Source organism: Chaetura pelagica, unplaced genomic scaffold (genome assembly GCF_000747805.2).
Source record: "Chaetura pelagica isolate M959 unplaced genomic scaffold, ChaPel_1.0 scaffold260, whole genome shotgun sequence".
Lineage (NCBI taxonomy): Eukaryota > Metazoa > Chordata > Aves > Apodiformes > Apodidae > Chaetura > Chaetura pelagica.
In genome coordinates, this window is record NW_009951940.1 from 1,052,774 (window position 1) to 1,063,918 (window position 11,145).

Consider the following 11,145-nt stretch of genomic DNA (forward strand, 5'->3'; position numbering starts at 1 on the left):
AGGGAAATGTTGGGCCACTCTCAGTGGTTGAGATGGTGCTGGTGGAAGTTGTGAGCACTGTGATAACTACTCTAAATGCATATTTTCTTCTGTTTTACCTTGTAGGCTGGTAACCAGCACATATATCAACCTGTGGGTAAACCAGGTAAGCAGTAAATTCACACACTGTTGTCTTGAATCCTTGATGACAAGTCTTCTGTCACCAGTAGTGAACAAAGATTTATGCCAGTGTCTTGATATAAGGGGTGGATTCAGTTCCAGACAACTACACGTGGGTGTTCCATGCACGGTGTGTGCAGATTCCCTGTGCAGTCCCCAGGGATGCAGGGAGTGAAGCCAGGAAGTGTTTCATCATCCACAGGAGGGAAGTGTCTCAAGAAAGCTGAGTCACCCTGCAAGACTTCACCCTGTGTGGAGTTCAGACATGTAAAACAGAAGTAGGCACCTGAGTTTAGGTTTCTCAGTCTCAGAATGAATCACACCCTGGATTTCTGCTGTGGAGAAATCCCATTTTCCCAGACACAGGCAGCATGAGTGGCCCAAAGGGGTGAGCGGCTCTCAGGTCTGGGGTGACAGGTACTCAGATGAGTAACAGTTGCCCCACCAAGGGATTTTTTAGGTATCTCACTAGAGCAGCCACATCTTCAAAATCACAGGAAACCTTGATAAATTCCTCAGCCTTTTCTCTCTGCATTTCTTCAGTAGAAATACAGATTCAAGTGCAGCTCCTACAAACAGTGGATTTATTCTAAGACACATTAGAATCATAGAATCATGAAGGTTAGAAGGGACCTTGAAGATCATCTAGTTCCAACCCCCCTGCCAAGAGCAGGGAACCCTGCCACATAGAATCATGAAGGTTGGAAGGGACCTTAAGGGACATTACGATGTACATCTCTGCTGGTGCAGTAAATCACCTGTAGCCTTTGTACTGCTGACAGACAAAAAAAAGACTCAGCTCTGCTCTGCTGATCCTCTGACATGCAAATTGTTTCGTTACCCAGATCACGCAGCTCCGCCAAAGAAACCCCCCCGCCCTGGAGCCCCCGGCCATCTGGGCAGCCTTGCAAGCCTCAACAGCCCTGTGGACAGCTACAACGAGGGTGTGAAGGTACATTGCTCAGTCTCAAGTGAAATACATTTCAGAAGATGAAAAAGTTGCTGTCCTGAGCTAGTTTGCTGTTCCTGAAGTAGAGACTGTGGAAAGCAAAAGCGACACTAAAGCTTCCCAGATTGATGTTGTCATGAGGCAAACATGCACTGGCAACTCTCTGGGGAAGTGGGGAGTGAACTGGTAGGCTCATATCCTCCCTTACTGTGATTCAGCCTGTTCCTCACCCAGAACCTTTCCCAGATGAGCTTAGTTTTAGCCTGAGGAGCACATGAGATCTCCAAATGGACCTAGTTCCCTGCTCAGGAGGGAGCAAACCCAGGGTTCCCAGTTACTCAGGCAGAGTTATAGTATGGTTAAAATTGGAAGGGACCTTAGAGACCATCAGGTTCCAACTTCCCTGCTATCAGTAGGGACAGCTCCCACCAGACCATGCTGCACAAGGCTCATCCAACCTGCCCTTGGACACCTCCAGGGATGAGGCTTCCACAGCCTCCCTGGGCAACCTGTTCCAGTGCCTTCCTACCCTCATGGTGAAGAATTTCTTCCTAATGCCTAACTTTAATCTCCCCTCTTCCAGTTTTAATCCATTATCCCTTGTCCTCTCCCTTCAAGCCCTTGTCAGAAGCCCCTCCCCAGCTTTCCTGGAGCCCCTACAGGCACTGGAAGGAGCTCTAAGGTCTCCCTGGAGCCTTCTCTTCTCCAGGCTGAACAGCCCCAACTCTTTTTACCTGTCTCCAGAGCAGAGCTGCTCCAGCCCAAACTTTGGTAGTACCAAAGTATCCTGTCCTTGGTCACAAGAGAAGTGGGATGTGTCTGGACTCTGGTGCTCCAAAAAGCTCTTGCTGCAGCACCGAGGCTCCTAAAACCCTACTGGCTCTGGGGAACAAGGAAAGGGAGGAAATGGTGTGGTCAGGGCTGTCTGACCTGTGGTTGAGATACTTTCTAATGTGTTGGTTTACCTCCAGTAAATAGGCAATAAAGCCAGAAATGGAAGTTTCCAGTTCCCTGGCAGAGAGATGCTGCAGGGTGCTGTGAAACACAACGTCCTGTCCCCTGTTGCAGTTGGTGTCAGTGGAACTGCTCCTTAGTATGTCAGTCACATTTTAAATTCAGGCCTCTAGATGTTGTTCCCCTGCCTGTGGGACTCCATGACCTAATCTTGAGGAAGCAAAAACCTGAGTGACCCCAGAGCCTCCTGAGAGGAACCACTGGAGCTATTTGTAATACTAGCAGTTTACAGCAGCTAGATCTAGTAATGGTTGGAGACCCTCATTTCATTAATTTCACCACCTTTGCAGCCAGACAAATACCCCTCCTGCTCCCCTTCTGCCACTTGATGCCATCAGTAGTGCCCGGGGACTGATGTGCTTGTCCTCCAGCTCTTTCCTAAGAGCAGGATCTACACTGGAGCACAGGCCTCTGCAGTTACACCAGGGCACTCCTTGCTGTCCTCCAACAGCTGGTGCCAGTGGTACAGCTCCTCGCAGAAGGAGAAACTCCTACTGACCTCAGCCCTGCCAAGGCTGGGAGTAAAGAACAGGAATCCACGTTGTGGGAGACGTGGCTGTTGTGATCAGTGACATTTTCTTTAGGTGGTTTAAGAAGATACAGAAAAAAACCCCAGTTTGAGAGTGAAAGTCAAAACCTGCCATCAGAGCAATCTGTTCAGCACAAATGGGTCTGCCTGCCTGTCTCTGCTCTCTTGTTCTGAGATTATCAGAATGTTTAAGGACCAGTGTAAGCAGACAGGCAGTGGTGAATTTGAGCAGGATTATTTATTATAAACTGGTGCCTGTGCTTTTCAAGTAGCCAGGCCTCAGAAAATGTCAAAAAGCAGCAATAGATGTGTTGCTAAACTTGGCTTCTCTAAAATGTCCTTTCTAAATGCTTGTACTGGGACGTGAAAAATATTTCCTGAAGTATGTCCTTTTGACAGCAAACCAACCTGGGCAGCCAATGTCATCACTAATAACAAGTGAACAAGAGTCATGTCCTAAATAGCTTCCTCAGTAGAAAAGAAGGACTGATTTGCTTTTTCTACAAGTTTCTTTAAATTGAATTGCTTTATGCCCCTTCAAGAAAACAGCCCATTATTTTTCTGTAGCCTATAGCTTTGTTATTGTCTACAGTCCTAAACTGAAGATGCTTCTGGGGTTCACTTCAGAATCCCTTTTGTGTAGACCCCTTTCACATTCCCAGTGCAGCCTCCCTTTCCTGCAGAACACAAATTAAAATCGGAGGGTTTGAGCTGCTTTGCCCTTAGGAGCCTTCAGGGTATGGACCATGAAATACATGGGTTTCTGTTACTTGCTGAAGTGAAGTCAGGCAGTCACAGGATCATTCTGGTTGGAAAAGACCTTTAAGATCATGGAGTCCAACCATAACCTCACTCTACCAACCATTTACCAAGTCCAATGCATAAACCATGTCCCTCAGCACCACATCCATAGGTCTTCTAAACACCTCCAGGGATGGAGGCTCAACCACCTCACCTGTTCCAGTGCTTAGTTACCAATGAAGAATTTTTTTCAATCTAATCTAAACCTCCTCTGGAGCAACTTGAGCCCATTTCCTCTGTCACTTGTTACCTGGGAGAACAGACCAACTCCCTCCTTGCTCCAACCTCATTTCAGGTAGTTGTAGAGAGTGAGAAGGTCTCCCCTCAGCCTCCTTTTCTCCAGACTAAGCAATCCCAGTTCCCTCAGTCCAGACAAAGAAACTGGTGACTTGACAGTCTGCAGGGCAGTGCTGTTGATGTTGGGCATGAACAAACAACTGAAGAAAAGAGTGTTAAAAGGCAGGTGTCTGTACTCTGGAAATGTTGGACCTGGCTGTAGGAGTTCAGTTGGGTGTAATCCACCTAGAATGGGTTCTTGGCAGTTCTTAACCATGGCAGTGTTATGAGGCATTGCCAGCAAGAGCTGCACAGTTCAACGACCATGTATTTCATATCATGGCTTTTCTAAAGGCTCAGAAAGTTGAACACAACATGTTCTGACCCCAAGCACAGACTGTTGGTGTGCAGGGAGCGGGGCTGCAGAGGACACATCGTTTCTTGCTGTTGCAAAGGCCCCCTCTGCTCCACTCACCACTTTGCTGCTCTCCAGGCTGGCTTGCTCCTGTCCAGCTTTGCATGATTTCTTGCCAGGTGTTCCCTGAGCAGGCAGCATGGGTGCCTGGCAAACACCTCCCCTTCTGCCAGCACACTGGGCTTCCCTAACACCAGGACCAAGAGCTAACAGGAATGACTGCCCCTACTCCTGAGGATGCTTTTTTGTTGCAAGGCTTGTCTTTTTTTAACTGGTCTCTTATTGCTACACAGGTTTTGGGTTTGGTTTGGTTGGTTGTTGGTTTGGTTTGGTTTTTTTTTTTCTGCTGAGTTTTATTAATATTGTTTTTTCTTTTTTTCCCTTCTTTTGGTAAATTTCTTTAACCTCCCCCCACATTCTGCTCAACCATAGCCATGGAGGGTAAGCAGTGCGTGAGCGCGTGTGTACGTGCCCTGTCCCAAAATGTCTTTGCATGTGACTCTGCCAGATGACTGTCTTAACTCCTTCTTGATTTTTGCTGACACCAATTAGAATCACAGCCTTTCCCTGGTGATGGAGACAATTTCAGTGTTCTTTTTCCTGAGCTGTTTTCCAATGGGTAACTAGATTGAACCCCTGTTGTCAGTACCCCCTGGGTGAAATCAACAACGTGGACTCCCCATGCCCTAAATCCTGTGCTCCTTCCTCAAGTTACATCCAAGTATTTTATAGTCCCGTCAGGGTAGTACCTCGGTTGCTTCCAGGGCAACATCTCTAGCTAGGACCAGTAGTAAGAACCAGCAGTAACCCAGTGTGGTGGGCTGAGGTGCCATGAGCCATCTCAGATCAGCAGGGTGAACAGCTGCTGTGTGACCAATAATCCATTTGTTAACCTTTTGCTCCCTCTGAGTGCTTGCTTGGACATCCTTGGCCATCCTGGGGAACTGGGATGCTTGTAGCTACAGGTCAGGAGCAGAGATACTGAGGAAGTTTTCAAAGTTTGTTTTCTGACCCAGGATTATTTCAGCCTGTCTTGGATCTCACTCCAGTCAGATCTGACTCCATGCAAGTTTTGCATGTGTGAGGATTACAGGTTTTTTAACTGACTCTGGTTTTATTCTCATCTGTTGGAAACAAACTGGATGAAAACCTTTGGGGTTTCCCACCTGTGCTGGTGACACCATTTTAGTTCATCTACTGTGAATTTTCACTAACAAAACAATTGTGTTTTCTGCAAAATTCTCTCTTTACTCTGTCAGTAAGTTAACAATGTGCTCTGGTGTTGTTTTGGGGCACAAAACAACTTTCTGGAACGAGGGACCTGTCACTTGTTGTGCCTTAGATGTGCCAAGGACTCTGTCCTCCTCGTTCCTCTAATTCTTCTAGTCTCTTTTGTGGGAGTTATACCAGAAGCTCTTCAGGGAAATCCTAGTAAAAATCCTTTAGTATCCACTTCACAGATCAGAGTCAGTCAGAAGAACTACAGGAAATTCTTTTAGCCCTGGGAGCAAGTGTGTTCAGCCAGGACAGGGCTCCCAGCGGGACCAGGGTGGGGATGTTGTGAATTGGGAGACTTTCCCGGAGCTTAGGAAGCTGCTGAGCCCCATCTGCTGGGGGACAGGAGGTGAAACAACTCTTCTCTGCTTCCAGATCCAGCCGCAGGAGATCAGCCCTCCTCCCACGGCCAACCTGGACCGCTCCAATGACAAGGTCTACGAGAACGTGACGGGGCTGGTGAAGGCGGTGATCGAAATGTCCAGCAAAATCCAACCAGCTCCCCCCGAGGAGTATGTGCCCATGGTAAAGGTAGGGAGGCAGTGCCTGAAACCAGTGGCTGGTTTCTCTCCTGAAGGAGTTCTCCTGTGTGAGGTCTTCAGGTGATGCAGGAGAAGCTTTCTGGGAAGCTGGAGGTAGAAGAGCTGTTTGTGGGTCAGGTAACTTGTGATCAGAGGGCCAGAGCTTTGGATGCTGTTAACTGGATGGTGGGAATGGTGCTTTTCTTCCCCAGCTTGCCTGTGCTAGCCAGGGGCAGTGGCATGTGCAGTTTTCTCTGCATTTCACTTATTAAAAAAGAAGGGGGTTTTAATTAACCCTCTGGCATTTTGTTTTTATGGTGAAATATGGGATTTTAAGAGGGGTTTTCCAAGTCCCTCAGCCGCGTCCTAACTCCCTTCTCACCCAGATGAGGGATGCAGCCAGTCAATTGCTTCTTGCACTCCAGCTACAAGTCTCTCATCCATTCATTCCAAGTTTCTAAAGTTTATTTTCTGAATTGATATTTTTTCTCAGGAGGTTGGCTTGGCATTAAGAACCTTGCTGGCAACAGTAGATGAGAGCCTGCCAGTGCTTCCTGCCAGCACCCACAGAGAGGTACGTAGAGCTCCACTCACCTGCTGCTCAGTCATGACATTTCAGGTTGGCTGGACATGATTTGGCTCTTTCTTTTCTGCACATGTATGTTTTCACTCACTAAGCAGGATGAAATCTCAGGTTATAATTCTTCTCTAATAAATTCAAACTCCATTTCTTTGTGGACGTAGGCTGAAGTGTAGACACTTAAAACTGGATGTAATTGAAGAGGACTTGACACATGGAATCCAAGAATGGGTTGGAAGGGACCTTAAAGATCATCCAGTTCCAACCTTCTGCATAGGCAGGGACGCCTCCCACCAGCCCAGGCTGCTCCAAGCCCCATCCAACCTGCCCTTGAACACTTCCAGGGATGGGGCAGCCACAGCTTCCCTGAAGAACCTGTTTCAGTGTCTCACCACCCTCACAGGAAAGAATTTATTCCTAATGTCTCACCTAAATCTACACTTTTCCAGTTTTAATCCTTGTCCTCTCACTACACACCCTTGCAAAAAGTCCCTCCCCAGCTTTCCTGTAGCCCCTTCAGGCACTGAAAGACCACTGTGAAGTCTCTCCAGAGCCTTCTCTTTGTGTTTACACAAACTTAGTGCAAGTTTAATCTTTCACTAAACTACAGCTTGTACACAAAGTCATTAACCAGGTGCAAGTGAAAGGTGTTAATGAGATATCCCTTAAGAACCTAGTTCTGGATGAGAAGCAACTGAGATCTTTCAGTGAAGTTCATGGGTCAGGAGCAAGACTTTTTTCCCCCAAAACCTTGAACAAGTGTGATAATGAGAAAGCCAGAGCATGGATCAGTAAGTGCCAGCTTAGAGAATCACAGAATGGTAGGGGTTGGAAGGGACCTCTGAAGATCATAAGGTCCCACCCTCCTGCTGCAGCAGAACACCCAGGGCAGGTCACACAGAAACAAATCCAGACAGGAGGAGACTCGACGACCTCTCTGGGCCCTGTCCCAGGGCTCTGTCACTCTCACAGGAAAGAAGTTTCTCCTCATGTTGAGATGGAACTTCCTCTGTTGTCACTTGGTGCCCCCTCATCCTATCACAGGGCACCAGTGAAAAGAAACTGGCCCATTCTTGACACCCACCCTTCAGATATTTCTAGACATTAATAACATTCCCTTTCAGTCTTCTCAAGATTAAACAGCCCCAGATCTCTCAGTTTTTCCTCACAAGGCAGGTGTTCTAGTCCCTTAATCATACTTGTAGCCTCTGTTGGAGTCTCTCAAGTAGATCCCTGTCCCTCTTGAACTGGGGAGACCAGAACTGGACACAGCACTCCAGGTGGGGTCTCACTAGGGCAGAGTAGAGGGGAAGGAGAACCTCCTTCCATCTGCTGGACACACTCCTCTTAATGCAGCCCAAGGTACCACTGGCTTTCTTGGCCACAAGGGCACATTGTTGTCCCATGGATAACTTGTTGTCCACCAGGACTCCAAGGTCTTTCTCCACAGAGCTCATCCTGCCTCACTCTGTGGTTCTGCTGAGGTACCTGTATCTTGCCTTCTTGACCTCTTGTCTCTCATATTTTTAGAGCTACTTTTATGGTTCAGAGCTACTTTAATAATAGTAATGAGCGATGGCAGGAGGGACCTGGGAACCTGTCCCAAAGGTAACTCTCAAGGTGCAGGTTTAAAAGCCACTAAATTTTGGTCTTGATGCCATTGAAGAGTGGTTGGCTCAGCAGCTGACTCTTGATCTCCACACAGCGTGGAGCAGCAGGTGATGAAATTCCCTCTGCTCCACCTGGTGCCCACAGAGCAGCCCTGGCTTCCCTGGGCAGCCTCAGGCAGGGGCTGCTGAGGGAGGTTGATGGGGCTATTGCTCCCCAGGGTCACTGCTGTGAGTGACTTGGAGCTGGTGGAACTTTCTTGTTGCAGATTGAGATGGCCCAGAAGCTGCTGAACTCGGACCTGGCTGAGCTCATTAACAAGATGAAGCTGGCCCAGCAGTACGTGATGACCAGCCTGCAGCAGGAGTACAAGAAGCAGATGCTGACAGCTGCTCACGCCCTGGCCGTGGATGCCAAAAACCTGCTGGATGTTATTGATCAAGCCAGACTGAAAATGATCAGCCACCCCAGGCCACACTAGGCACCCAGGGCAGAGTCTCATCGGCCTGTCTGAGAGTTCTGCTTGCAAAAGGATGTTCCTTCACCTTCTACCAGCAGTGAGGAGGAACCCCGTGTAGTCCTGGCTTTCCAGCGCCTCTTGCTTCAGCCCGACCGACGTGACAGCTGTTGGTTTTCTCTCTCATCACTAAAGTTTTTATCCTGAAGCCAAGCTGGTCTGGGAGTCTCACAAAAAAAAAAGAAAAAAAGTGGCATTATCACAAGATGAAGTTTGTACAGAATTCCTGGGGAAAGGCAGAGCTATGGAGCACACTTGGGTTTCACACCGTCGCATGGGACACGCTTCGCCTAGAGCTGCCACGGTCTCGGAGCCAAAACTGTTGGAGCAGCAGGTGGGAGAAAGATATTGTGAAGTGAAGAATTCGGGGAAACCTCAGGGCTGAGAATTCTTGCCCACAGTATATGAACTATCCAGACTGGAATTTTTTTTTTTTTATTAGAACACTTAACGTCGCAATATGCTAATCACAATTTACAGAGAAAGAATAAAAAAAGCTATATTTTCAAGACTTCAAGTCATTTCAAGACAAAAAGAAACTAAAAGCCCTCTTCATCTTCCTGCCTTTTACTTTTATGTGAATGTGTGGAGCATTTGTTTGGAAGTAGCTGTAGAACTCAACTGAAACCTCTCCTCTTTTTTTCCACCAGAATAACGTGCCAGTTCTTTTGTAGCAACGTTGTTTTCCTTGGAAGCAAAAAATGCTGCTTTGTACCAGAGCAATTCAGAGCTGCATTTAGAGGAGTTCTGTAACCAGTCATGTCCCCCCATTTTTATATAATTTATAAGGACAGATTAAAGCCATGTGGAATATTTTAAACCCACTGTAGTTAACTAACCCATCCTTTTGTCTATCTTGCCTGGGAGGAGTTACAGTAGAGCAGTGTAATTAGATTTTTTTTTCCTTGGTTTTCCAGTTATGCCATCTGTTCTGTTAAAATAAAAAACCACACTCCCTTTTTGCTGTTGAGGGATATAAATTATTCTCAGGAAGAATATAATGAACTGTACAGTTACTTTGACCTATTAAAAAGGTGTTACCAGTGACCTTCTGGCTGTATTTTTTTGTGTGTGTTGTGTGTGCACTGCGGAAGAAACCACTGTCAGGTTTTCTCTGCTTGGAATTTTCCCCCCATCCTATAATCCACAAGTTTCTGTTTTCACTTCTGCAGGACTTAGGGTGCAACATGAAGCAGCCAAGGAGGAAATCCAAGATTTAAGGTCTCCCAGAAAGCAGCTTTTCCTCCACCTGTTGAGCACAGGAACAAGTCAAGTGTTTCCCTCCAAGTGATTCCTAATGATTTGGTGTCGCTCCCTAACAATCCTTTACTTTTTAAAGCCAGTTTTCCTAGGGGAAGGCTTCAGAAAGCACGGGGTGGGGGGGGAGGTAAGGAAGATAGTAACTGGGCACTTGGCAGGGACTGTTTTGACACCCGAGGTCTCAGCAGCAGCTTGCACAGACAATTCTTTCAGAAAAGAAACAAGCTCCAGCTTGTTTCCATCTCATTTGGGAAGCTGGGGCAGTGCAGAGTGCACCCCTGGCTGGGCTGGATGTGGGACAACCTTCCTGCACAACTCTGGGTTCTCCTTGCACTTTTCAGCCTTTGGCTACTGCCCAGTTTTCATGGAGTATTTTAGAACATAAAGATCCCTCACCTCACAGTTGCTCTGAGAAGCAGCCTGTTAAAGCTATTTTAGGAATACACACACACTTCACCCACCCTTCAATGCAGTTTTTCAGAGATCACCCCCCCCCATTATTTTTTTTCCTGGAGAAGAATAAAAACACACCCCTCAACCCCTAGGACTCTGCTTTTAAAGGCACCAAGAACCCAGAGGGGAAGCTGGGAAGCCCCAGAACAGACACAGCAGCAGTTTGAGCCCCTGCAGGATCCCAACCATCCCTCATCCGCTGCCCTCCACACACATCCACACAAGAGACAAGGAACTGTTCTTTATTAGACAGGTACAAAAATACTAGTCAAAAAGACCAAAGCCCATGTCATCATCAGATTCCTCTGATTCTTCCTTCTTTTCCTCTTCTTTCTTCTCCTCAGCTGGAAAAGGAGAAAGGAATCAGGGTAAGTCACACACCCCAGGACACTGGACATACAGTGACTAACACTGAGCAGCAGGACCTGAGCAACCCTAACAAGCTGAGCCAACCCCCCAAGGAAAACAGTGTCTCCACTGCTAGGAAAGTAGGTCTGAGCCTTCAAAGTTCATTCCTACCCAATCTAAAAAGCTCCAGAAAGCAGGTGCTCTCCCTCAAGCCATGACAAGGAGATGAGATACAGGAAAATCAGATTTCTGAGGTAACACTAGTCCTGTACAGACTCCAGGTGCCATTCCAGCCTGTCTTCATGTGAGGGTCAGTTTTGCTCTAGGACACCCACATGTATCCTACCAGCACAAACCACGTTAAAGCTGCCAAGGGGAAGAGCTAATCCCTGAGCTGACAACCAGCGGTGTCTTTCAGGAGGCAGAAGCCACTTACCAGG

The 11,145-nt window shown here is 47.3% G+C and overlaps 1 protein-coding gene across 3 annotated transcripts in view; it reads left to right on the forward strand.

Annotated features, from left to right (window-relative positions):
• PTK2 (protein tyrosine kinase 2) overlaps positions 1-8,806 on the forward strand; it is a 153,016-nt gene extending 144,210 nt beyond the window's left edge. Inside the window, exons 26-31 of one of the 3 annotated variants that reach the window (XM_009996619.1) lie at positions 106-145; positions 1,005-1,111; positions 4,576-4,584; positions 5,794-5,949; positions 6,433-6,513; positions 8,396-8,806. In XM_009996619.1, the coding sequence (XP_009994921.1) occupies positions 106-145; positions 1,005-1,111; positions 4,576-4,584; positions 5,794-5,949; positions 6,433-6,513; positions 8,396-8,608 (606 nt within the window). In that variant the 3' untranslated portion in view covers positions 8,609-8,806. The remainder of the gene's footprint in view (positions 1-105; positions 146-1,004; positions 1,112-4,575; positions 4,585-5,793; positions 5,950-6,432; positions 6,514-8,395) is intronic. The other 2 variants (XR_719861.1, XM_009996612.1) reach the window with 2 other exon arrangements.
• The last annotated feature ends 2,339 nt before the right edge of the window (positions 8,807-11,145 follow it).